The 27,979-nt window shown below is 41.5% G+C and overlaps 1 protein-coding gene across 1 annotated transcript in view; it reads right to left on the bottom strand.

The window, feature by feature from the left end:
* The window catches only part of TTN (titin), a 274,545-nt gene that overhangs the window by 30,099 nt on the left and 216,467 nt on the right, over window positions 1–27,979 (bottom strand). The window contains exons 262-278 of the mRNA XM_012726861.1: window positions 27,480–27,776; window positions 27,087–27,389; window positions 26,681–26,986; window positions 25,502–25,789; window positions 25,116–25,406; window positions 24,744–25,031; window positions 23,999–24,586; window positions 23,807–23,911; window positions 22,881–23,078; window positions 22,497–22,793; window positions 21,819–22,406; window positions 21,428–21,730; window positions 4,214–21,319; window positions 3,311–3,607; window positions 2,619–3,206; window positions 2,224–2,526; window positions 1,358–1,654 (exon numbers count right to left, since the gene is read on the bottom strand). Coding sequence (XP_012582315.1) covers window positions 1,358–1,654; window positions 2,224–2,526; window positions 2,619–3,206; window positions 3,311–3,607; window positions 4,214–21,319; window positions 21,428–21,730; window positions 21,819–22,406; window positions 22,497–22,793; window positions 22,881–23,078; window positions 23,807–23,911; window positions 23,999–24,586; window positions 24,744–25,031; window positions 25,116–25,406; window positions 25,502–25,789; window positions 26,681–26,986; window positions 27,087–27,389; window positions 27,480–27,776 — 22,443 coding nt within the window. The remainder of the gene's footprint in view (window positions 1–1,357; window positions 1,655–2,223; window positions 2,527–2,618; window positions 3,207–3,310; window positions 3,608–4,213; window positions 21,320–21,427; window positions 21,731–21,818; window positions 22,407–22,496; window positions 22,794–22,880; window positions 23,079–23,806; window positions 23,912–23,998; window positions 24,587–24,743; window positions 25,032–25,115; window positions 25,407–25,501; window positions 25,790–26,680; window positions 26,987–27,086; window positions 27,390–27,479; window positions 27,777–27,979) is intronic.

Genomic DNA, 27,979 nt, shown 5'->3' with positions numbered 1-27,979 from the left:
GTCTGCTAGGTGTTTCATCCCAGTGATAAAATATACTATGGCAATGAGAAAGAACATGATTGAAGAAGCTGCTTTATACACTCTCTTTCACTCTATGTTCTTTTTCTTCTAAGCACCTCCTCTTTTAATTTCCTTTCCAGTTCACCTATATCCAAGTGCACAAATTTCACATGAGATCCTTGTAGTTTGAATTCTCTACCCACAAAGCTGTGTATTCCACTGAAGAGATTTTCTGACAGACTGCTTAGAACTTAAGACAAACAGAAGTAATTTGACTTGCTTCACAATCTCACAAATACTGATTCACTGCCCACAAAGTTGATTTATAAAGAGCAGCCCAAGAATTCCCAGCATGAAGATGGAAGTAGATATTTTGCCATTTAGTGACACCTTCTTGCAAATGGGAAACTTCTAGAAAAAAGTCTTGCAAGGTACCTGGCTTATGCAACTTTTAATGTGCCACTTTTTCCAGTGGTACAGTTAAATATGCCACTTATTTTCCAGGGTGGCTAAGTATGTATATTTTGGACTGACAGCAAAGCAGAAAGAGTTCTGGAGTTTGCCTCTTTGATTTCCCAATGGATCATTAATGAGCTGCTTGACAGTGAGGAGGTCACACAGCACCCTAAACTTCTGTTTCTCTTTTGTAAAATGGATGAATGATAGGGCTGTTAGAACTAATGGGCTCTCCCTGTGGTGCAACGGGTTAAAGTGCAGCACTGTGAAGCTAGCCGCAGCCACCTCAATATGAGTTTGATCCCCAGCCAGGGTGACCCACAAGGTGTGGCAGACCTCTCCTGCTTTGCCTGCTGCTCCCCTCAGCAGTGTACTTCATCAATCCACTTATTCTGCTTCCCACTCTGTTTCTGGTGAATCCTCTCACCTTCCCTGAGCCTCTGGTCTGTACGCCAGTTCTATATGCATAAATAAATAAATCTTAAAATAAAAAAGAACTCAGAGAGATAGGTCATGGAAAAATACCCTAAAACATTAGCTTCAGCTAATAATATCATCACTGAGGTCTCTTAGTTTAGTAGTGAGTAGTTTAGTAGACTACTCTCTGCACACTCAACCATGGTTTTAGTGATTGACTGATAATTTATAATGACAGAGTAAAAGCACCAACCCAAACAATCAAAAAATTCAAAATGTTGAAGCTGGAAGACCTGAGGAAATCTTGTAGTTTAAACTTTACATTTTACAGTAATCAAAATTTTCCCTAGTTCTCTTAGCTAGCGTAAAATTTCTTCTACAAAACTAATTAAGCTACACAGTAAAAGTTAATTCTATAAATTAGGACCAGGAAAAGTAAGGAAAAACAGGTTGGTGTTGAGATTCAATGTGTAAACATGCTTACCGTAAGAGTCTATGCATGTGATGGGGCCTACAACCTCAGATGGATTGCTGATGGAACCAACTGCATTCCTAGCAAAGACACGGAATTCATACTGGGAATTCTGAGTCAAGCCAGAAACAACAAATTGAGTCTCAATAACATTGGTGAAGCTGGCTTTAGTCCATCTGCCATCTGGAAGGTCTCGTCTTTCAACAATGTAGCCTGTAATCTTGCTTCCTCCGTCGAAAGCTGGTTGTTGCCAGGAAAGGCTGACAGAGTTCTTTGAAATATCAGTGATGCGGACATTTCTTGGGGGCTCTGTGGTTATAGGAGAAAGTCAATTAGTGGCAGTAGGTCACTTTTTTACTTTGCAGAAATAAGATTAGCATTTTAATAGGGAGAGGAGAACAAGGGTGGAAAGAGCAAAAGGCACTGTGGTGATGGCACAGGGGTGCACTGGTGGTGGGAACTGCATTGAGATCACACCTGAGGTGAAAAAGCACACACTGTATAAAAATGAAAAATGATGTTAAAAAAATATATAAAGGCCCTCCCTGGAGGTGTAGCGGGTTAAAGCACAGCACTAAGAAGTTAAAGTCACTGTGGCATGAGTTTGATTCCTGCCCCGGAGGTGACCACACGGTGTGGCAGACCTCTCCTGACCTGCCCTGACCTGCTCCCCTCAGCAGTGTACTTCGTCAGTCGGCCTGTTCTGCTCCCCACTCTGTCTCTGTGAATCCTCTCGCCTCACCTGTACCCCAGTTCTGTATGCATAAACCTTTAAATATATATATATATATATAATAAAAAAGATTAAAGAAGAGAATACCCAAAAAATAATATTTGCATTTTAAGTAGCTAGTCCTGTCCTCGTGACAAACACATACCACAGGCGTCAATGGCGAGGACGGGTTCAGAAGGGTGGCTGGGTTTTCCAATACCAGCGGCATTTTCTGCATACACCCTGAATTCATAGATGAGTCCTGCACTGATTGTTGTAACTTTGAAGTGGGTTGTGCGGATAATCATTTTGTTGACTTTTTGCCACAAGATACTGTTTCTGTCTTTCATTTCCAGATGATAGCCGATAACTGCACTGCCTCCATTGGACACTGGTTCATGCCAGCTCACGGTGATGCTTTCTCGAGTAACATTAGTGACCCTTGGTGTAGATGGTGGCCCAGGGGTTGCTACAAAAGAGAGAAATCCCATAGTTAATACAGACATTGAAAACACTTGTGTAAACTAAAAGCTGAGATCTTTGAGAAGTTTGGTGACTTACTGTATGGCAGTTTGACAACCACACAAGCTGAATCTATGTGATCACTGATACCAAAGCGGTTTTCTGCCTTGATGCGGAATTGGTATTCTTCTCCTGTGGTCAACTTCATGATTTTAATCATGGTCCTGGCCACTGTCGCAGACACTTCAGTCCATACTGCAGTACTTGTTTCTCTCCTGAGTACAATGTAATTGGTGACCTGACTTCCACCATCATACTTAGGTGGCTCCCATTTGAGAGTTACACTTTCTTCAGTTACATCACTAATGACAACAGGGCCGGTTGGAGGGCCTGGCCTGTCCAGTACAATGATGTTAATGAAAGTCTTGGTTGTTCCGCTAGAGTTGGCAGCAGTGATCTCGTATCTGCCAGCATCAGCAGCACCGCTTTCTTTGAGGTTGATGGTTAGGTTCTCAGCAGTAACTTCAGTATTAAATCTCATGGTTGCTTTCAGGGGGACACCGTCACGTGACAGGGTCACTTTGGGCAGTGGTTTTCCAGAAATTGGAATATCCACTTTAAGGTTTGAACCAGCTCGAACATATACGGTGTGACTTGGGAAATTCTTCATGTCAATTTCAGGTGGTTCTGAAATATAAGATTATGACAGGCGAAGGTGAAAAAGTTTCTATAGTTAAGTCAAATCAATGCAAATAATTCGACATTTTACTTCTACATGAAATTCGACATACCTAGCTGCTCCTTAACAAGAACAGGAAGCAGAAGCTCTCTTGGGTCACTCAGGCCAGCTTGATTTTCAGCAAACACCCGGAAAAAGTATTCAGAATTCTGTCTCAGGCCAGAAACAATGTGATGGGTTGACTTCACCACTGCACATCGAACCCAATTTTTCTGTCCTTTTTCCAGGGCTTCAACAATATAATGTACAACTCTGCTTCCACCATCATGTTCTGGCTTCAACCAGGTCAAGGACACACTATCTTTGGATACACTTGTTACTCCAAGTTTTTCAGGTGGGCTTGGTTTTTCTAAGAAAGTAAAACATCAAGAGAAAGGGAACGTTAGTACAATATCTTCTCCCATGTGATTTCTTTATGCATTGTTAAAAAGTTCTCAATGAATGACATGTTTATTTTTAATTTTAGTCTTTCTTACTTTTAGTATGACTAACTTGGTTGACTTTTGAGTCAGCCAAAGCTAACCCAGGCTTTGTCATCACATGGTATAGCATTCAAATTCAAATTAGGTGAAAAATGGCCAGATAAAATGATACATTACCCTCAAACTTACTATGGGTATAAAAATGAGAAGTGAAAAGAACAATTTTATGAGAAACTTGAAAATAAATTCTGCATATGCACACAGTATGTATACAGCAGATACATGTAATTCAAATGCATATATATGTTATCAAATTCAATTATATCTAAATTCAATGGGAATTGTTATCCAATTCCAGCTATGTTTTACCAACAAAAAATGTTGCATAGAAATTTTATTTTGTGTCATAATATGAAATAGTTGATGTATGAACCAAAAGCATTTGAGATTAAACAATGAGTAATTAGAGTCATTCACACCGTTCTAGGAAAATTAATGTGGATCCATAGGTGCTCTTTACTCTTAAAACATACCTGTTATTTTAACTCCTTCCTTCGTTTCAGCTGGTACACCAACACCAAACTCATTTTCTCCAGAGACTCTGAAGTAGTATATTGCACCTTCTTGTAAATTAGTGATTTTGTAGGAGAGGCGGTTACAGTTGTTGGTCACAGAAACCCATGCTTTCTTACTGGCCTCACGCTTTTCTATGTGATAGTTCTTCACCTGTGCTCCACCATCGTTCTCAGGAACATCCCAGGATAATACTGCAGACTCTTTGGTTACTTCTTGTACGGCAACATTGGCTGGAGGACCAGGAGAATCTAAAACTTTGACAACTAAGGTGAGTGAAGCTGCACTCAAAATATTCTGAATTGTTAAAGTATATTTTCCAGAATCATTTCTGTTGGCATTTTCGATAGTAAGTGATGTACGAGTGCTTGTGGAATCAATGTAGGCTCTCGTGCGGAGGTCAGTGTCTGGCTTACTCCAGGAAACACTGGGAACTGGTCTTCCTCGGAAAGGCACAGTCATGGTAAATGAGGCACCGGCCTTGACAATCAAAGTCTTCTTCATGTCACTGTCAAGATCAAATACAGGTTCTTCTTCTCTTTCCTTGGCTATTTGGGGATCGGTGACATCACTGGGATCACTAGCACCGACCTTATTGATAGACCTGACTCTGAAAACATATTCAGCTCCTGTTGTCAGTCCACTGACAGTATATTCTGTGCCTCGTAAACTCTGGATGGCAGTTGTCCAGTCAGTCTCATCAGATTTTTTGTATTCTACAGTATATCCAGTTACTGGGGCCCCACCATCAAATAAGGGCTTTACCCAGCTAATAGTTATACTTGTCTTGCCTGAGTCCACAACTTTGGGCTTGGAGGGAGGAGATGGTAAGAACACTGGATCTTCTGCCCGAGTTAAGGGAGAGGTTTCACTTGGAAGGCTTAGGCCAGCAGCATTTTCTGCATAAACCCGGTATTCATATTCACATCCTTCACGAAGTCCTGTTGATTTCACTCTCAGATCATACACTGGTTTTTTGTTTACTCGCACCCACCGTAGGCTGTTTTTCTCTCGCCTTTCAATTATATATCCAGAGATTTCACTGCCTCCATCAGTCTCAGGTCTTGACCAGCAAAGTGTCATAAAGTCTTTGGTCACAGATGTAATTTCTAAAGATGTGGGTGGACTTGGAACTGTGAATGGATCCAGTGCCTTGACAGGCACACTCTCCAGGGGCTCACCAACACCATACTTATTAACACCTGTTACTCTGAAGATGTATTCATTGCCTTTGAGTAACTTGGTTACTTTACAAGATGTAGTCATTAACTCTCCTTCACATATTGTCCATGCGAGGCGACTTGTTTCACGTTTTTCTACAATGTAATAGTCGATATCTGCACCACCATCTTCTTGGGGTGGTCCCCATGAAAGAGAGCATTTCTCAGAGGTGAGACCATTTATTACAAGGGGTCCTGCTGGTGGGCCAGGCTTATCAAGTACCTTGCAATTAACTGCCATTGACCGAGTTCCTGCAACATTCTTCAGTGTTAGGACATACTGCCCAGTGTCTCTTCGGACACAGTCTTTCACTGTCAATGAAGTAGTGAAGTCCGTTGAGACAATTTCTGTTCTTGCTCTTTCTTCAATTTCTATACCATCCTTGGTCCAGGAAACAACTGGCAGTGGTCGCCCTGCAATGTCTGCATTTATCTTAAGGGTCTCTCCAGCTTTGACAACAATAACATCTCGGAACTTGACATCCATCATAATTCTGGGAGCCTCCACATCATCTTTAACTGTAATAGGTCCAGTGGATTCAGATGGTTCACTGACTGAGTCAGCAGCATTCCTTGCAAAAACCCGGAATTCATAACGCTGATCTTCAGTAAGTTCAGTCACTTCAAAATATGTTTCTTGTATGTTAGTAAAATTGCACTTTAGCCACCGGCCATCTGGTAGTTCTCTACGTTCAACAATGTATCCTGTGATCTTAGCTCCACCATCATAAAGTGGTTTAGACCATTTAAGTGACACTGACTTCCTTGTGATATTTGTGACTTCAGGTTGTCCTGGAGGGTCACAAGGATCTCTTGCAGGGACTGGTTCACAAGATTTACTGCATTTACCAATTCCGGCAATATTCTCAGCATATACACGGTACTCATACAACAGCCCTTCATCAAGGCCAGAAACTTTCATTTGAGTATCAGCAATGAGGATTTTATTTGCTTTTGTCCAAAGAATGCTGCTTCTTTCTTTGTACTCAAGATGATAGCCAATTACTTGGCTTCCTCCGTCATTAACTGGCACTTGCCAGCTTACAATCATGGTAGATTTTGTGGCATGCACAACTTTAGGAGTACCAGGAGGACCTGGGGGACTGAATGGATACTCTGCAACCACAGCTGAAGATTCACTGTAGGAGCTCTTTCCATAGCGATTTTCTGCACAGACACGGAACTGATACTCACTTCCTGTTGTCAGACGAATTATTTTAATTGATGTTCTTGCAACTGCTTGGGAAACTACCTGCCATGTTGTAGAAGTGGTTTCTCTCTTTTCAACGATGTAATTGCTAATTTGGCAGCCACCATCATATTCTGGAGGATTCCAAGAAATGGTTACACTGTCACAACTAACCTCATCAATACGAATAGGTCCTGGAGGGCCTGGTCTGTCAAGGACAATTACAGTAATTGGAACTGTTATGGATCCGGCACTATTTGAAACACATAACTCATAAGTTCCAACATCTTCCCTTGAAGCTTCCTTAATAGATAGTGATGTTACAGTTTTTGTTGAGGAAACATTGACCCTAGTTGTTTCTCTTAGGATCTGACCATCTTTTTTCCAGCTTATGGTAGCTTGAGGTCGTCCTTTAAATGGAATATCAATCTTAAGTTGGTCACCAGACTTTACATTGAAAGTATTGAAAGGAAGCTCAACTGAAGGCTTTATTTCAATATCCCTTGCAATTACTGGCACGCCAAGTTGTCTTGGGTCACTTCTTCCTTTTTCATTAACTGCAACAACCCTGAAAGTGTATTCTTCTCCTGAAGTTAGGCCAGAAACAGTAGCTTCTAAAGTCTTAACTTGTGTGCAAGTGCTCCATTTTTCACTCCCTTTTGTCTGCATTTCAATTATATAACCAGTAATTTTGCTGCCACCATCACTTTCTGGTTTCTCCCATTTAATTGTAGCTGTGTTACGGGTCACATCAACAAGAGTTACTCTTCCAGGTGGGAGGGGTGGTTCAGAAGCTTTAATGGGTTCAGTTGTTTCAGCTGGCAAACCAATTCCATATTCATTGGCAGCCAAGACTCGGAAGTAATAAGAACAACCTTCTTGTAGATTTTCAATTTTAAAAGTGTTCTTTGTGCAATTGTTTGTAATAGTGGCATATGCTTTTCTTGTGGTTTCTCGTTTTTCAACGATGTAGTTTTTAATCTTAGCTCCACCATCAATAAGTGGTGGTTCCCAAGATAATATGACTGAGTCTTTCTTCACTTCTCTTACAGTCAAATTTTCAGGGGCACTTGGTGAGTCAAGAACTCTGACATTCACAAAAACTGTTTTGGAGCCACTGTTATTTTCTAGTGTCAGGTTATATCTACCACTGTCAAACCTGGTTACATTATCAATCACAAGCATTGTATATGAGCTGGTCACCTCAATCTGGGCCCTCTCAGTGAGAATGCCATCAGCCTTCTCCCATTTAACTTCAGGTTCTGGTCGGCCTTTGATAGTGACAAATAAGCGCAAAGTTGCACTTGCACGCAGAATGACCACCTTTCTGAGATCAGCATCAAGTTCTATTTCTGGTGGCTCTAGCCTCTCTTTAGCAGCAACTGAACCAGGTATAGTTGCAGGTTCACCTACACCTTCTGAATTAATGGCACAAATACGGAAGTTATATTCATTATTCTCTTTAAGGTTGGTCACTGTGAACTGCTTTCCTTGTAATCCTGTGGGTGGAGTGCAGGTTGTCCATTCATCAGCAGTGGCCTCTTTGACCTCAACAACATAACCCTTAACAGGTGCACCACCATCATAAATTGGTTTATTCCATGCCAAGGATACAGAAGACCTGGAGGTGTCAGTCACTTTTGGATTGCTTGGTGGACCTGGTGGGTACAGAGCATCACAAGCACGATAGAAAACAGACGGCTCACTAGGCTCACCCACACCAGCTGCATTTTCGGCAGAAACTCTGAACTCATAAGAATGACCTTCAGTAAGACCAGTTACTCTGAATCGAAGGTCTGTCAGTGTTTTCTTGTTGCACTTGGTCCATCTAATGCCTTCCTTGTCTCGTTTTTCAAGAATGTACCCTTCAATTTCAGCACCTCCATCATCTACTGGGCGTGCCCAGGTTACTATCATAGAATCTTTGGTGATTGCTGAGACTTCAGGTGTTGAAGGAGGACCTGGTGTTTTATAAGGATTACAAGCGATGACAGGCTCAGATTCCAAGGGCTCACCAATTCCGTATTTATTCACAGCCATGACACGGAAAATATACTCATTACCAGGGAGAAGTTTAGTGACTTTGTAGTTCAGGGCTTGTACTTCAGTTGAAACCTGGGTCCAGGAGAGTCTGCTTGTCTCTCGCTTTTCAATGATGTAATGTGATATATTAGCACCACCATCTTGCAAAGGTGGGTTCCATGCCAGGTAACATTTTTCAGCAGTAACCCCAGAAACTCTTAGAGGTCCTTCAGGGGGCCCTGGTCTGTCAAGTACCTTTACAGTGATTGGTATTGATTTTGTTCCACCGACATTGCTGAGTTTCAGAACATATTGTCCTCCATCAGTACGTATACAATCTTTAACAACCAGAGTTGTTTTCTGAATAGTAGACTTAATTTCCATCCTAGCAGTTGTTTCTTCAAGTTCTTTTCCATCTTTTGACCAAACAATTTCAGGTATAGGCTTGCCACGGATATCAGCTTCAAGCACAAAAGTCTCTCCTGCGTGAACAATGATGACATCTCTATATTTTGGATCCAGTGAGGCATTTGGTGCATCAATTTCATCCCTTGCAGTAATGGCACCAGTGCTCTCTGATGGCTCACTAAAATTGTCAGCTGCATTTCTTGCAATTACTCTAAATTCATATCTTTGGTCTTCTACAAGGCCACTCACTGTAAATTCAGTTTCTAGTACATTGGTAAAGCTGGCTTTCATCCAGCGGCCATCTGGTAGATCTTTCTTTTCTATTATATAGCCTGTTATTTTGCTACCACCATCATAGACAGGTCTCTTCCATTTCAGTGTGACACTGTTTCTTGTAATAACAATGGCTTCAGGGCGACCAGGTGGGTCACAAGGATCCCGAGCAACATAGCATTCTGACACTTTGCTAGGCTTGCCAATACCAACAATATTTTCAGCAGAAACCTTGAACTCATACTCAAGGCCTTCATCAAGCCCTGTTGTTTTGAATTTTGTGTCTTGAATGGGAGTCTTATTTAATTTGACCCATAAAATGCTGTTCTTTTCTTTCTGTTCCAGATGGTAGCCAATAACTTTGCTACCTCCATCATTAACTGGCTCATGCCATTGCACAACCATTTGATCTTTTGAGATTGACGTCACAAAAGGAGTACCAGGTGGTCCAGGTTCTTTGAATGGATATTGTACAATAACTGGTTTCGAATCTAGGGGAATGCTTTTTCCATATCTGTTTTCAGCGAAAATTCTAAACTGGTACTCAGTGCCTGTTTTCAGCTTGGTTATTTTAATTGTTGTTCTTGCAACGGTTGCTGATACTACCTGCCAAGTGGTGGTGGTTGTGTCACGTTTCTCTACGATGTAGTTACTTATTTGACAGCCACCAGTATAGGTTGGAGGTTCCCAAGATATGACCACGAAATCTGCACTAACTTCATCAAACCGAATTGGTCCAACAGGAGGTCCAGGCTTTTCCAAAATGATAACGCTGAGATTTTCTGTTGCTGTACCTGCACTATTTGTTGCTGTTACGCTGTATTTTCCAAAGTCATCTTTGTTACTTTCTTTAATGTGCAAAATAGTTGAAGTAGTTGTTTCCTCAACATTTACTCTTGTTGTCTGCTTAAGAGGTTCACCTTCTTTGACCCATGAAATTTTAGGTCTTGGCCTGCCAATAACTGGAATTTCGATTTTAAGATCTTCTCCAGCTTGGATGCTGTATGTATTAAATGGTAATTTAAGACTAGGCTGTATAGTCAAATCCTTGGCTATGACAGGAACACCAAGCACTCTGGGATCGCTTTTTCCTTTCTCATTGTAAGCTTTGACTCGGAACTGATATTCTTGTCCTGAACTTAAACCAGTAACGACTGCATTGCAGACTTTGGATTCAGCCACAACACTCCATTTTTCAGTTCCTTTGGACTGCATTTCAACAACATAGCCCAGGATTCTGCTACCACCATCATGTTCAGGTTTCTCCCACATAAGTGATGCACTGGTCTGTGACACGTCAGTGAGTGTAACCTTCCCTGGTGGGGAAGGAGGTTCGGCAGCTTTTACAGCATCAACAGTTTCCACTGGAACACCCACTCCAAATTCATTTTCAGCCATAACTCTAAAGTAATAAATGGCTCCTTCTGTAAGATTCTCAACTTTAAAACTTGTTTTGCTGCATTTACTACTCACGTTAGCATATGCTTTTCTGGTTGACTCTCGCTTGTCAATAACATAGTTCTTGACCTTTGCACCCCCATCAATGATGGGTGGTTCCCATACCAAAAGGACAGAATCTTTTTTCACCTCTTTGACTGTCAAATTCTGTGGTGGCCCTGGGGTGTCCAGGACTTTTACAGTTACAAAGGCAGATTTAGCTCCACTGCTGTTTTCCAGCTTGAGAATATATTTTCCAGCGTCATTTCTATCACAGTTATCAATGGAGAGCTGGGTAAAGTTGGTTCCTTTTTCAATTTGGACCTTATCTGTGAATTCCCCTTCCTCTCGAGACCAAGTGATCTCAGGAGTTGGACGGCCCTTGAATGGGATGTGAATCCTGGCAGAGCCTCCCGCTCTAACGACGATTCCTTTTCGTAATTCAGAGTCAAGATCAAGTTCAGGTGCTTCAAGTTTATCTTCTGGTTTCACAGTACCAGGAATTGGTGCAGGCTCACCTAACCCGACTTTATTCAGAGCACAGACTCGTATTTTATACTCTTGGTGTTCAATGAGTTTTGCAATTTCAAATCGAGTGACTCTCAGGCCAGTCTGTGGGGTAACTATTTGCCATTCCTCCTCTTCTGCTTTACATATTTCTACTACATATCCCAGGATCTCACTGCCACCATCATAGATGGGTTTGCTCCAGGCAAGTGTAATTGAACTTTTTGTGGTATCTACAACATGTGCATTGGTGGGTGGGCCGGGTTTGAACACAGGATCACACGCTTTGTAATAAACTGTAGCTGGACTTGGTTCTCCAACTCCAGCAGCATTTTCTGCAGAGACTCTAAATTCATATTCATGATCTTCTGTTAATCCTGTTACTCTTAGACGCAAATCAGTAATACGACGTTTATTACATTTTATCCACCTAATGCCACTTCTGTCTCTTTTCTCTACAATGTAACCAATAATCTCACTTCCACCATCACTATCTGGACGATTCCAACAGACTGTCATGGAGTCCTTGGTAATGTTGGTGATTTCCAAGCTTTTTGGTGGCCCAGGAAGCACAAATGGATTTTTCATTAGTACTGGTGCAGATTCCAAAGGCTCTCCAACACCATATTTGTTAACAGCCATTATACGGAAAATATACTCATTCCCTTCTAAGAGTTTGGTAACTTTCAGAGAATTGGTGACAACTTCTGAAGACACGACAGTCCAAGCAAGTCGACTGGTTTCTCTCTTTTCAACAACATAGTGAGAAATATCACTACCACCATCCTGAAGTGGTGGTGACCACGTTAAAGTGCATTTTTCAGAAGTGACTCCAGTAACCTGGACTGGCCCTTCTGGAGGACCTGGTCTATCTAATACTTTTACATTTACCGGGAATGATTTAGAACCCGCGACATTGGATGCTCTTAAAATGTACTGTCCCCCATCAATTCTGATGGCATCCTTTATAATAAGTAAAGCCTTGAAGTCTGTGTTCTTTATTTCACATCTAGCAGATTCTTCAACTTCCTTATCTCCTCTTAACCATTCAATGGTAGGTAGGGGCTTCCCATGAACATCAGCCTCAAGCCTAAATGTGTCTCCAGCATTTACCACAATTGTGTCTCTGAATTTTGGATCCATTGAAATTCTTGGGAGTTCAACCTCATCTTTGGCAGTTATTGGTCCAGTGCTGTCAGAAGGTTTACTTATTGCACCAGCTGCATTCTTTGCAATGACTCTGAATTCATATCTTTGATCTTCAGTAAGACCTGACACAGTGAATTGAGTTTCAATGACATTTGTGAAGCTGGCTTTCATCCAACGGCCCTCAGGTAAATCACGTTTTTCTACAATGTAACCTGTGATCATACTTCCACCATCATATATGGGTTTGGTCCATTGTAAAGTGATTTCATTTCTCTTGACTATTATTGCTTCTGGGGTTCCTGGTGGATCACAGGGATCTCTGGCTACATAGCATTCAGAATTCTTGCTTGCTTTGCCTATGCCAACGATATTTTCAGCATAGACTCTGAATTCGTATTCAATGCCCTCTTCCAGATTGAGTGCTTTAAACTGGGTGTCGTGGATAATAGTTTTGTTGACTTTTGTCCACAAAATACTATTTCTTTCCTTTCTCTCAAGGTGGTAACCTATGACTGGACTTCCACCATTATTGATTGGCTCATGCCACTGTATAACCATGGAGTCTTTGGAAATAGCTGTGACAAATGGTGTGCCTGGTGGACCTGGTTCTTTGTAGGGATACTGAGCTACAATTGGATCAGACTCCAAGGCAAAGCTTTGCCCATATCTATTTTCAGCAAATATTCTGAATTGGTATTCTGTACCAGTTTTCAGCTTGGTCACTTTGAGTGTAGTTCTGGCAACGGTAGCAGAAACAACATCCCATACTGTGGTGGTTGTATCTCTTTTATGAACAATATAGTTGGTTATTTGGCAGCCCCCTGTATATTCTGGAGGGTTCCAAGATAATGTAATACTTTCAGCACTGACTTCATCAAATTTAACAGGTCCTTTTGGAGGATCAGGTTTATCTAGAGTTATAATTTCGATGGATGCTGTTTTCTGGCCAACAACATTGGCAACTGTGATTTCATAATGTCCACCATCATCCTTGTGAGTTTCTTTAATACTGAGTACAGTGAGGTCAAGTGAATCTGTAACATTGATTCTTGTGGTCTGCTTCAGTGGAAGACCATCTTTAGTCCACGTGATGGTTGGTTTAGGGCGTCCAGAAACTGGCACTTCTATTTTCAAATCTTGCCCAACTTGTACACTGTAACTACTGAATGCTGGTCTTACATCTGGCTCAATAACCAGATCTTTGGCAACTATTGGAACTGCAAGGGACCTAGGATCACTTCTTCCCTTTTCATTTACAGCAACAACTCTAAAAAGATATTCTTCCCCCTGAGTTAGGTTGGTAATTACTGCTTCAAGGTTCTTTACTCGAGCACACTCTGACCACTTTTCACTGTGTTTAGCCTGCATTTCCACAATATACTGAATGATTTTACTGCCACCATCGTGTTCGGGCTTTGTCCAACTCAGGGAGACACTGTTTCTGGTGACATCATCCACAGTGATTTTTCCAGGAGGTTGTGGGACTTCTGCAACTTTAATTGGATCTGCTGTGCGGGCAGGAAGGCCAATACCGTATTCATTCTCAGCTGTGACTCTAAAGTAGTAGCTGAAACCTTCCTGGAGTTGTTCAATTTTCCAAGAATTCTTATGGCAATTTGTTACTACTGCAGCGTATGATTTTCTTGTGGCTTCACGTTTTTCAACAATGTAGTTTTTAATTTTGGATCCACCGTCCAACAATGGAGGCTCCCATGTAATTGACACTGAATTTTTAGTGATTTCTGTGACTTTCAGGTTAATTGGTGGACTTGGTGTGTCCAAGACTCTCACAGTAACAAAGGCAGACTTCGTTCCACTGCTGTTTTCTAATGTGAGAGTATATTTTCCACTATCATATCGGTTGACATTGTCAAGAACAAGAGAGGTGAAACTGCTAGTGACATCAATTATAGCTGCATCTCGGATTTCACCATCCACTTTTCCCCATTTAACTTCTGGTGTGGGACGACCTTTAATAGGAACAAATAACCTGAGGGATCCTCCTGCTCTTATATTTATAATTTTCCTTAGTTCTAGGTCAAGATCAATGTCTGGTGCTTCCAATTTTTCTTCAACTATTACAGGTCCAGGGACGTCAGCATGGTCTCCAACTCCAGCTTTATTCACAGCACAGATACGGAAGTTGTATTCATGCTTTTCCAGTAGCTTCTCTACTTCAATATTTGTTCTGTTGATACCAGTTGGTGGAGTGCACATTGTCCATTCACCAACACTCACATCACATTTTTCAACAATGTATCCTTGGATTTCACAGCCACCATCATATATTGGTTTGCTCCAAGACAGGAAAACAGAAGATCTGGTGATATCTGTGACTTTGGGATTGTTTGGAGGTCCTGGTTTGTAAATAGGATCACAAGCCTTTTGGTAAGCAGATGGTGGGCTTGGCTCACTAAGTCCAGCAGCATTCTCAGCTGAGACCCTGAACTCATAATTGTGATTTTCTATGAGTCCAGTTACTCTCAAGCGTAATTCCCCAATCAGACGCTTGTGGCATCGTGTCCATCTAATGCCCTCTTTATCCCGTTTCTCAAGCACATAGCCAAGAATTTCACTGCCACCATCAGATGCTGGTCTTTCCCATACAACGATCATTGAGTCCTTGGTCACTGTTGTGACTTCTGGAGCCTTCGGTGCATCTGGCACGACAAATGGATTCTTGGCAATTATTGGCTCAGATTCAAGAGGTTCTCCAACACCATATTTGTTTACAGCCATTACACGGAAAATATATTCATTGCCTTCAAGAAGTTTAGTAACTTTGCAGCTGAGGGTTTGCACATTTGAATCGACCACAGTCCAAACTAAGCGGCTGGTTTCTCTTCTTTCCACAATATAATTTATGATATCACTTCCACCATCCTGTAGTGGGGGTTTCCAAGCCAGTGTGCATTTTTCTGCTGTAACTCCTGATATCACAATAGGTCCTTCAGGTGGCCCTGGTCTATCAAGAACTTTGACATTTATAGTAACTGATCTCTCTCCTGCAACATTTTTGGCTTTCAATATGTAATTTCCACTGTCAACACGTACTGCATCTTTTACACTCAGACTGGTGGCAAAGTCAGTGCTCTTTATTTCTAGTCGAGCTGTATTTGAAAGCTCCTGGTCACCTTTTATCCACTGAGTGGCTGGTATTGGCTTTCCATAAATTTCTGCATCAATCTTAAATATCTCACCAGCGTGAACCACAATTGTGTCTTTGTATTTTGGATCCATACTTATTCGTGGTGGCTCTATCTCATCTCTTGCTGTAATTGCTCCCGTGCTTTCTGAAGGCTCACTAAATACTCCTGCAGCATTCCGAGCGATCACCCGGAACTCATATCTATGATCTTCCACTAGACCAGTCACTTCAAATTGAGTATCCATGACATTTGTAAAACTGGCTTTCATCCAGCGACCATCTGGCAATTCTTTCTTCTCAACAATATACCCAGTTATCTTGCTTCCACCATCATAGGTGGGCTTCTTCCACTGAAGAGTCACTGAATTCCGTGTGACAATGATTGCCTCTGGCCGCCCTGGAGGATCACATGGGTCACGAGCTACATAGCATTCTGATGCTTTACTTGGCTTGCCGATTCCCACAATATTCTCTGCGGAGACTCTAAATTCATATTCAATGCCTTCCTCGAGGCCAGTTGCTTTAAACTTGGTTTGAGGAATAGGCGTCTTATTCAATTTAACCCAGAGGATGCCATTTCTTTCCTTGCGTTCCAGATGATAACCAATGACTTTGCTACCACCATCGCTGACTGGCTCATTCCAGTGTACTTCCATGCTGTCCTTGGAGGAAACTGTGACGAATGGTGTCCCAGGAGGACCAGGAACTTTGAATGGATACTGGGCTACAATAGGCTCTGAATTAAGGTAGGTACTCTTCCCATATCTGTTCTCAGCAGCAATTCTAAACTGATATTCACAGCCAGTCTTTAATCTGCAAGCCTTTATTGTTGTTCTTGCAACAGTAGCTGACACAATTTGCCAGGTGGTTGTGGAAGTGTCCCGCTTCTCAACAATATAATTATTGATGGAACTTCCACCGTCATATTTGGGTGGGCCCCAGGAAAGAGTAACACTATCTGCTGTCACTTCATCCATTTTAACTGGTCCAGTGGGAGGCCCGGGTTTGTCAAGAACAATAACATTAAGGATTTCAGTAGCTTCACCAGCTGAGTTAGTCAGTTTAACTGTGTAATGTCCAACATCTTCTCGGCAGGCTTCCTTTATTGTCAACAGTGTGTTACTTTCTGTGCTTTCTGCATTTACTCTCGTTGTCTGCTTCAGTGGTATATCTCCTTTATGCCAAGTTACAGCTGGTGGGGGGCGTCCAATAAATGGAACATCAATTTTTAGGTCCTCACCGGCCAGTACAGTGAAAGTATTGAAGAGGAGTTTGAAGGCTGGGGCAATGACCAAGTCTTTGGCAATTACTGGCACACTCAGTTGTCTAGGATCACTGATGCCTTTTTCATTCTGAGCTGAAACACGGAAAGAGTATTCTTCACCCTGAATCAACCCAGTTATAGTAGCTTCAGTGACTTTGACTGTGGCACATGTGGCCCACTTGTCACTGCCTTTGCTTTGCATCTCTACAATGTAGCCTAGAATTCGGCTGCCTCCATCATGCTCTGGTTTCTCCCAAGAGAGCGACACACTATTTCTCGTGACATCCACCAAAGTGATTTTTCCTGGTGGAAGAGGTCGTTCCGATGCTTTCACGGATTCTGCAGTCTCGACAGGCAGACCAATGCCATATTCATTTTCAGCGAGAACCCTGAAATAGTAACTACAGCCTTCTTGAAGTTGGTCTACCTTCCAGGAAGTCTTGTGGCAATTTGTTGCAACAGTTGAATATGCTTTTCTTGTTGATTCCCGTTTTTCAACAATATAGTTCTTTATTTTGGATCCTCCATCAAGGAGAGGTGGCTCCCATGTCAATGTGACAGATGTCTTAGTGACCTCCTTTACCTTCAGATTCTGTGGAGGGCCAGGTGTATCCAGCACTCTAACATTGACAAATGCAGATTTGCTGCCTGAGCTGTTTTCTACAGTAAGTATGTATTTGCCACTGTCAAATCTGTTTACATTTCCAACAACGAGCAAGGTATAAGAGCTTGTGGACTCAATGCTTGCTTTGTCTAAAGATTCTCCATGCTCCCGGGTCCACTTGACCTCAGGTGCAGGCCTTCCTTTGATTGGAACAAAAAGCCGCAGGGTGCAACATGCTCTTATGATAACAACTTTTCGTAGGTCAGCATCCAGTTCAATCTCTGGAGGCAGCAACCTGTCTTCTGCTTTTGGAGTACCAGGAACAAGTGCGGGTTCCCCAATTCCTTCAGAATTCATGGCATAGATACGGATTTTATATTCCTGATTTTCTATGAGGCCAGTGATGGTGTAAGAAGTTGCCTTAAGTCCAGCTGGTGGAGTGACAATCTGCCACTCATCTTCCTCGGGCAGGGCGATCTCAACCATGTACCCAGTGATTTCTGAACCACCATCATAGATAGGTTTATTCCATGCAATTGAAATGGATGATCTGCTTGTGTCTAGAACACGTGGGTTACCTGGTGGGCCAGGTTTAAACACGGCATCACAAGCTTTATAAAATGGACTGGTAGAACTTGGTGCACTAAGTCCAGCAGCGTTTTCAGCTATAATTCTAAACTCATATTCATGACCTTCTGTCAGTCCGGATACTTTATATCTTAAATCAGTAAGAGTTTTCTTGTTGCATTTCACCCAACGTTGACCAGCTTTGTCACGTCGTTCTACAATATAATTGATGATTTCGCTTCCACCATCAGAGTCAGGATGTCCCCAGCAGACAACCATGGAGTCTTTAGTAATAGTGGTAACTTCAGGGTTTTTGGGTGGATCAGGGGGACCATAAGGATCTACTGCAAGCACAGGCTCTGATTCTAGTGGTTCTCCAACTCCGTATTTATTTACAGCCATGACACGGAATATGTACTCATTGCCTTTCAAAAGTTTGGTGACCTTTAGTTTTGTTATTGGGACTTCTAAGGCTACATTTGTCCATGCCAATCTGCTGGTCTCACGTTTCTGGACAATATAATGATCAATTTTGGCACCTCCATCATCTAGTGGAGGCAACCAAGATAGCACACATTTTTCTGATGTCACATCAGATACAGCTAAAGGTCCTTCAGGTGGGCCTGGTCTATCAAGAACTTTGACATTGAAAATATGCTTAGCAAAACCACCAGGATTCGTTGCTGTGAGGATATAGGCACCTCCATCCCTTCGTGACGAATCCTTGTTTATCAGCATAGTAGAGAAATCTGCAATTTTTATTTCTAATTTTCCTGTGCTTTCAAGCTCCTTTCCATCTTTGGTCCATTCCATTGTTGGAGGTGGGCGACCTGAAACATCGGCTTCCAACTTGAATGCTTCACCTGCTTTTACTATAACCGTGTCTTTGAATCTAACATCCACCATTATCCTTGGTGCTTCGATGTCATCCCTGCAGGTGATAGCATCTGATGGCTCAGAGGGTGGACTAACAGCACCTGCCGCATTTTTAGCAATCACACGGAATTCATAGGCAGCATCTTCTGTGAGGCCACTGACTGTAAATTCATTCTCCAGAATGTTGCTGAAGTTGGCCTTCAGCCACCGGCCATTAGGGAGGTCTCTCTTTTCAACTATATAACTGGTAATTTTGAAGCCTCCGGTATATTCAGGCTTGGCCCATTTAAGTGCCACTGTGTGTCTAGTAATATTTAGAGGGACTGGTTTCCCAGGTGGGTCAATGGGATCTAAAGCAAACATAGGTTCAGATGGCTTGCTTGGCTTGCTTTTGCCTGCTATGTTTTCTGCTATCACTCGGAATTCATAAGCAATGCCATCTGTAAGTCCAGTTGATTTGAAAATATTGCCTGGTACCAATGCTTTGCTCACAGTCTGCCAGAGAATACCATTCCGCTCTTTTCTTTCGATGTGATATCCTAAAATGGGGCTTCCACCATCAGAAAGAGGCTCATTCCAGCTAATTGTCATTGAGTCCTTGGTCACTGCAGTTACTTGGGGAGTACCAGGAGGCCCAGGAACCTTAAATGGATAGTTGGCAACTATAGATGCTGAAGTGATGCCTGGGCCGACTCCGTACCTATTTTGAGCTTTTACCCGGAATTGATATTCCACTCCGGTCGTAAGGCGAGTGGCTTTATAAGTAGTGCGAATAACGGTGGTTGCTAGCTCCACCCAGGTAGTGCTGTCAGTCTGCCGCATTTCTACTACATAGTTGCTTATGGGTACACCTCCATCATTCTCAGGTGGCTCCCAAGAGAAGGTTACAAAATCAGATGAAACTTCATCATATTTGATGGGTCCAGTAGGTGGTCCTGGGATATCATGGACCTGAATGGTGATGATATCACCGACCTCTCCCACAGTGTTCCTTGCTGTTAATGGGTAGGGCCCACTATCACTTCTCACACACTCATTGATATTTAAGATGGTCGAAGTTGCTGTATTTTCATAATTAACTCTCTGTGTCTGTTTAAGAATTTGGTCTCCTTTTTTCCACGTAACTGTGGGCTTTGGTCGACCAAGCACTGGAATTTCAACTTTAATGTTATCACCAGCTCTGGCAATGACTAATTTCTGATAAATGCCACGGAGATCCAATTCTGGAAGCATTGTCTGTTCCTTGACAATGACGGGCCTGCTTTCTCGAGGGGCACTTCTTCCTGCACTGTTCACTGCCATTACTTGGAACGTGTATTCTTCCCCTTCAGTCAGATTCTTCACCACACATTCTAACCCTTTCACAGTTGTGATGTGGGTCCACTGGTCAGAGCCTTTTCTTTGGGCTTCAATCACATAGCCAGTGATCTTACTGCCACCATCATGTTTTGGTTTAGGCCATGCCAAGCTCACTGTGCTCTTAGTTATGTCCATAATATTAAGGCTGTCTGGTGGTGATGGTGCTTCAGAGGCTCTGACAGGTTCTGTTGTTTCTGTTGGTTCACCGATTCCATATTCATTTTCTGCCATCACTCTGAAGAAGTATTCACAGCCTTCAGTCAAGCCAGTAACTTTATATGTGCACTTATGGCACTTAGTGGTGGCGGTGGTATAAGATTTCCGCGTTGCTTCTCTTTTCTCCACAATATAGTTTGTTATCCGTGAGCCGCCATCTATCAGAGGGAGGTCCCAGTGCAGGGTGACACTGTCCTTTGTGATGTCAGTAGGCCTCAAGTTAAGGACGGGTCCTGGTGTATCCAAGACTCTTACATTAACAAAACCGCTTTTCTTCCCAGCGGGGTTTTCAATGGTCATCACAAATTTACCAGTGTCATATCTGTTACATTCTGGGATGATTAGAAGAGTGAAGGACTCCGTATTTTCGATGTTAGCTCGGTTCTTAAGGTTGATGTTATCTTTGGTCCATGTCACTTCAGGAGCAGGACGACCTTTTATTGGAACAAATATTCTAATACTGAGTCCTGCTCTAACAACAAGTGTTCTCTGGAGCTCAGTATCTAGTTCAAAATCAGGAGCCATTTCCCGTTCCACAATTTCAACGTTTGAAATCACTGCTGGTTCCCCAACACCGGCATCATTGATGGCACAGATCCTAAAATTGTATTTCTCTTTAGTTTGAAGGTCAGGGACAACAAACTCTGTGATTCTTAGGGCAGGTCCTGTGGTATCTTTAATCCAGGCCTCATCTCCTACTTTTTGATGCTCTACGACATAGCCAGTGATTTCAAGTCCACCATCATAATGAGGCTTGCCCCATGCTAAAGAAGCTGATTTTTTGGTAGTATCAGTTACATGTGCATTTGAAGGTGGTCCTGGAGGGTCTGAAAAACAGACACAAAGGCACACATTAGAAGTTTAGCTTTGGGGTAAGATATGTAAGGCTTTGGCACTCTCAAATGAGCTACATTGAAAAAAAGGTAAATACTAACATGCTACATCTTTCATTAGAGCAGGGTTTGAAGCGTCACTAGGTGGACCAATTCCTGCTCTGTTTTCTGCACTGACACGGAATTCGTAAGTGTTTCCTTCTTGAAGTCCTGTTACTTTGCATCTGAGATCTGACACCGGCGTCTTTGTTGCTCTCACCCATCTTAAGCTTTTCTTTTCTCTCCTCTCCACGTGATAGCCTGTGATCTCACTGCCACCATCATCAATTGGCCTTTTCCAACTGACAGTGGCAGTGTTTTTAGTGATATTTGATACCTCTGGTTTTCCAGGAGGGCCAGGGGGACCTGAAAAGGAAGAAATTTATGAGAAACCCATGATTTCCTCAGCTGTCGTAAATGTTTACATAGCAACAGCTTCACATGCTGTACATACCAAATCTGTCCACCATTTTGACAGGTTCTGACTGTACAGGTTCTCCTTTGCCATATTGGTTTACTGCTGAAACTCGGAAGAGGTACTCATTTCCTTGAATAAGTTTGGTTGCCACATGCCTGCAAGACTGAATATCTTCGGCAACCACTGTCCATAAAAGTCTGCTGGTTTCTCTCTTTTCAAGAACATAGGACTTAATTGGTGAGCCTCCATCTTCCAAGGGCGGTGTCCATGTAAGTGTTGCTTTTTCAGCAGAAACATTGCTGATTTCAATAGGACCAGGGGGGCCAGGTACATCGAGGACTGTTACCTTCACGTGTTCCTCCTTTGTGCCAAAAGGATTGGTGGCAGTGATGGTATATTCACCAGCATCTTTTCTAGTGGCATACTTGACCGCAAGCATGGAAGATGTTGGGGTTGAAGTTATCTGAACTATGTCTGATGGTCTCATATCTTTTCCTGCCCTGGACCAACTTGATTTTGGAAGGGGTTTGCCAAGGATGCTAATGGCACTCAAAACAATGGTATCTCCTGCTTTAACTGTTATTCCATCTTTTATGGTGGGATCAAGGACAATGGTTGGTGCCTCTGCAAAGAAAAATATATACATTGAATCAAAAGAGAAAGGGGGCTTAATTTGATATTCTTTAAGTGGGCATAAACAGTCAAATGGCCTACCATATTCATCTTTGCAAATAATGGTTCCTGTACTTTCTGATGGAGCGCTGATAGCACCTGCTGTATTCTTTGCTCTAATTCTGAATTCATATTTTCCACCCTCAATAAGGTCAGTGACAGTAAAGGCACAATCTGGAACATTGACATGGTTGGCTTTCATCCAAGATTTAGAAGGTAGATCTCGCTTTTCTACTATGTATCCAGTCAACTTATGACCACCATCGTATTTGGGTTCCGTCCAAATAAGAGTCACTGAATTTCTTGTGACATTAATCACCTCAGGTTTGCCAGGAGGATCTAAATTACAGGGAGGGGAAAAGTCAAAAACAAATGTTATCTTCATACCGAAAACTCACCTGGGTTTTTCTTTGTATAATGACTTACCGATTGGATCAAGTGCCACAACTGGCTCAGATGGCAGGCTTGGCTTGCCTACTCCTGCTAAGTTGATTGCCATGACTCGGAATTCATATTCAAGACCTTCAGTTAATCCTGTCACTTTGAAATCTTTCATTCTTATAGGAGTCTTATTAGCTCTCTTCCACAAAAGGCTGTTTCTTTCTTTGAACTCGATATGATACCCTACAAAAGATGCAGTGATGTGTTAAGTTAGATAGAAAATACAAACCTAGCCTTATTTTTAAATATATGCAATCTTGGCCAAAGAATTTATAGACATGTGGAATAAATAATCATTCTTGTTAGTACCTGAATTTTTAGAACCTTAATACAGGGCTACTTTTTTTTCTCCTAGGGTATTCATATCTATTGCACCTTCTGTTGAAAACTTTTAACTCACAAAAATAGGCATTATCGCTAAGAAAGACTTTATTGACTATTGAAAGAGGTTCACTGAAAAGTATTAGCATAATTAGATAGCTTAAGTTAATGCTAAGTATACTGAATACATAACATATTAAAGGGAAAAATATTGTATGTGCAAGCAGTACTGTAAAGGAGTGTACATTCAACATTTTACAGGGAGGAAGATTTGGAAGAAATGCCAGTGAAAAAGCTAAAGCATAAAAGCCAACTAAATGGGTCCTCCCTGATGATGCAATGGGTTCGGACTCAGCACTGCAAGCTAGCCTTAGCTGCTTCAGTGTGAGTTCGATCCCCTGCCCCAGAGGTGACCCACATGGTACAGCAGACCTCTCCTGTCTAGCTCACTGTTCCCCTCAGCAGTATACTTCCTCAATCTGCCTACTCTTTTCCCTGCTCTGTCTCTGCTGAATCTTCTCACTGCCCTTGCACTTCTGGCCTGTACTCCAGCTCTGTATCCATTAAAAAAAAAAAAGTCAACGAAATACCTGTAATTGGAGATCCCCCAGTTTTCTTGGGGTCCGTCCAAGTTAGAGATACTGAATCATGTCTGACAGCCACAATATTGGGAGGTGGAGGTGCATCAGGTACATCTAGAAAAAATAAAAAATTCCAACATTTATAATAAAGAATATCTTAAAATCATGTTTTACTTTGTTTTCTGACTTTGAGATACTTACCAAATGGATGTTTAGCAACAATTGGCTCTGATTTCAGGCCCTCTCCTACACCATATTTATTTTCAGCACTGACCCTGAAGGTATATTCCACACCTTCATGAAGTCTGGTTACTCTGAAGGTGGTTTTCTGGACTGCTGAAGCACATGTCACCCACTTGTTGTTTACAGAATCTCTCTTCTCTAGGATATAGTTGGTGATTTCAGAACCTCCATCATCTTTTGGAGGGCCCCACTTTAAGGTCATTGCTTCTGCTGTGACTTCATCAAATTTGATTGGTCCAGTGGGGATGCCTGGCTTGCCAACAACTTTTATAGTGATAGTCCCTTCTTTGGTGCCAACAACATTCTTAAGTGTGATTGTGTATTTTCCGGCATCAGATTTTTGGCAATCATATACTACAAGAGTTGTATTGACTGCAGATGACTCAACACTGACTCTCGTGTCAGCAGCTAGAGGGTCTTCCCCTTTCTTCCAAGATACTGATGGAACTGGCTTGCCCTTTATGGGAATCTTAAGACGGAAGTTGCTGTTTTCTTTAGCCAAGTAGCACAAATCAGGTAAATCTTTTAAGTCAAGATCAGGAGCCACTATAAAAAAGCAAAAATATTGTTTTTAAGACTAGACAGTTAACTTTTCTAGATCATGAAAATTCTTAAATGATTTTTACATAAACTTGTGTATTCCTCAAGAATGCACTTTTGTGGACAGTAGAGGGAAACTAGAACTGTATGGGTGAAGACTTACCAACATCATCCTTTGCCACAGCAGTGATTTCACTTGGGGTCCCTTCTCCATTTTCATTCTCAGCACTCACTCTGAAGGTATATTCCTTTCCTTCAGTCAAATCTTTTGTGGAGTATTGTAGGTTTACTGATTTCATAACTCTTTGCCATTTATTTTCTTCAGTCAGGAAATCAACTACATATCCGGTAATTCGACTTCCACCATCACTGCGGGGCTTTTTCCAGCCTATGCTACAAGATGACTTAGTTATAGACACCACTTTAAGGTCCACCACTGGTCCGGGGGTTTCTAAAGCAAAGAAGAAATCATGAGTCTAAGGCTTACATAACCAAGGTTAGATGTCACTCGGAATGATGACACTTGTTCACTCACGGGAAGCTTTGACAGCATCACGTGTTTCACCAGGATCACCAATTCCATACTCATTTTCAGCAAACACCCTGAAGAAGTAGGATTTTCCCTCCTCCAAGTTAGATACTCTGAAGCTTGTTTTTGAACACTCAGTAGTCACTGTAGACCAGGACTTTCTCTCTGCATCACGTTTTTCTACCACGTAGTTTATGATGGGGCTTCCGCCATCAATAATAGGAGGATCCCAGGTGACATAAGCAGAATCTTTGGATACTTCCTTGACAGTCACATTGACTGGTGGCCCAGGAGTATCTGAATAAAAAGTGGGTAAATAAGAAAGAAATGTGTAAAAAAAAAATCAACTACATTTTTTTTCACATATATGAATTTTACTCAAATGAACTTACCAAGCACTTTCACTACAATGGTATATTCCTTTTTACCACAACTGTTCTCCAGAGTTAAGATATATTTTCCTGCATCATATTTGTTCACATTTTCACAGCGCAAGAAAGTGTCAAAGTCAGTTGACTTTATGTCCATTCCAATCCTTTCTCTTAGATTGACACCTGGTTTAGACCAAGTGATCTTTGGAGGTGGGCGTCCTTTTACAGGTACATACAGTCTCATAGTAACTCCAGCACGTAATATGAGTGTTTTCCTCAACTCAGCATCAAGTTCTCCTTCAGGTGGAACTGTTTAAATTTGGATTGAAGAAAATTAAAGCTTTAATTTAATGCTCAAATATATTTCCAGGAATTGGCCTTATGAAATCTAAAATATGTGTATTTCTAAAACAGAATAGTTTTTCTATAACATAATTTTTAAAACTAATTTTTAAAACCTTAATAATACTCTTCACATCTTCTGTCAGCTATTTCAACCCCTGGTTTCTATTGTTAATCTGTTTTCTTATATGTTATTTCTTATAATTCATAGTTTTCCATGGGGTATCTATACTTTCTCTTCTCATGACTTATATACTACCAAGCTCTCTGTAATTACAGTAGGCAATTGGCTTTCTTTCATTCTTGTTTGCCAGTGAAGGTACTCTCTTACAAAGTCTGGCTCTCCATGTTTCATTGTAGATACTTAGGGGGTGAAATATAATATCAAGTAATTCAAAATAAATGGTGAAATGGTAATGGATAATGAGTTAATAGAAAAAAAAAAGAAGGGAAATAAATATGGAAGTGTATGGATTACAATCTTAAGGAGAGGGATGAATTAGAAGGGAAAATAAAAATTATAATAATAAAAATGTATTATTTAGTTTAAAAAATGTCTACTCTGAGAATAAAATTTTTATATTCCATATTTTTTATTTTTACATAAAACTCTTTTGAAAGCATGAAATTCTTATTTATAAGTGTGAAAAAGTTTTAAAAAACTACAAATGACCTTCCATTCCATTTGACCTATTATACAATACACAAAATTCCAATCTGGCTCTCCTAAAAAATACTTCTAAAGTTATCATTTCTAAAGCTTGTTACGTAAATAAGTCTAGTTAAGGAAGTTCTAGTCTTCTTCTTACAATATGACTGAGGCATCGACCTTTCTATATTTTTCCTGGTCATACTTACTTAAGATGTCCTTGGGGCAGTGTTTGTCAGGCACGTCACTGGGGTCACTGTAGCCAATCTTATTAACTGCGTATACGCGGAACTGATATTCCGTGTTTTCTATCAGGCCAGTAACATCAAAGCGGGTTTTCTGCAACTTCTGAGGTAAATTGCACCTCACCCAGTTATCAGAATCAGCTCGTTTTGCTTCAACAAGGTAGCCAATGATTGGGCTACCTCCATCATAGGCTGGCTTGCCCCAAGATAGACTCACGGAGCTGCGGGTTGTGTCATACACTTTTGGAAAAGCTGGTGGGCCAGGAGGATCTGCAGATAAAAATAAAAAAAAAAAAACTTTTCATGAAAAACACACTCCTGGGAGTGGTTTGTATAACACAAGATAGGGGGTTTTTCATTGAAAACTTACACAGAGGGTCCTGCGCATAAACAGCTTTGGAGGCATCACTGGGTTTGCCTGGTCCTGCTTTATTTATAGCTGTAACTCGGAATTCATATTCAGTGCCTTCTTGGAGACCAGTTGCTTTTATTGTTCTTTCTATAACAGGTTTTCTGTTGACCTTTGTCCAGTTAATTGCCTGGGTTTCCCGCTTTTCAACCAAATAGCCAGTGATGGGTGAGCCGCCATCATCTGCTGGTGGTTTCCAGCTTACTGTCATGTGATCTTTGGTTACATTGCTAATAACAGGAGGATCACAGCGACCAGGTGGGTCTGCAGAGATTGATTGAAAAATTAATTTCCCAAACTAAAAGTTACTAATTAAAAAGCAAAATGAAAAAAATGACTGAAAAATGTTCCTACCATATGGGTTTTTAGCAACTGCTGGTTCAGTTAAGATTGGGTCACCCACTCCATATTTATTTTCAGCGCAGATTCGGAACTGATACTCATGACCCTCAATCAGTTTCTCCACGGAGCAGCTGGTGATGGGCACGGTAGCAGAGACTTGTGCCCAGTTGGCTCTGCTCGTTTCACGTTTGTCAACAATGTAGTTGGTGATTTCAGAGCCCCCATCTTCAAGAGGAGGTTCCCAAGAAAGCATTGCACGGTCTGCATACATCTTGTTGATTTTAACAGATGCTGGAGGACCTGGTTTATCTGAAAGAATAAAAACGGAGTGAAGAGTTTCAGTAATACATGTAAATGGGGAATGAGCACAGAATAGAAGTCTGGAGGCCTCCGCTACTCTATGATCTTGACTTAAACTTTTCTTTTCTTTTCTTTCTTTCTTTTCTTTCTTTCTTTCTTTCTTTCTTTCTTTCTTTCTTTCTTTCTTTCTTTCTTTCTTTCTTTCTTTCTTT

Source organism: Condylura cristata, unplaced genomic scaffold, assembly GCF_000260355.1.
Source record: "Condylura cristata isolate star-nosed mole 26May11 unplaced genomic scaffold, ConCri1.0 scaffold00002, whole genome shotgun sequence".
Taxonomy (NCBI): Eukaryota; Metazoa; Chordata; class Mammalia; order Eulipotyphla; family Talpidae; genus Condylura; species Condylura cristata.
The sequence above is the reverse complement of the archived record's forward strand: the minus strand, read 5'-3'. Positions and strand labels throughout refer to the sequence as shown.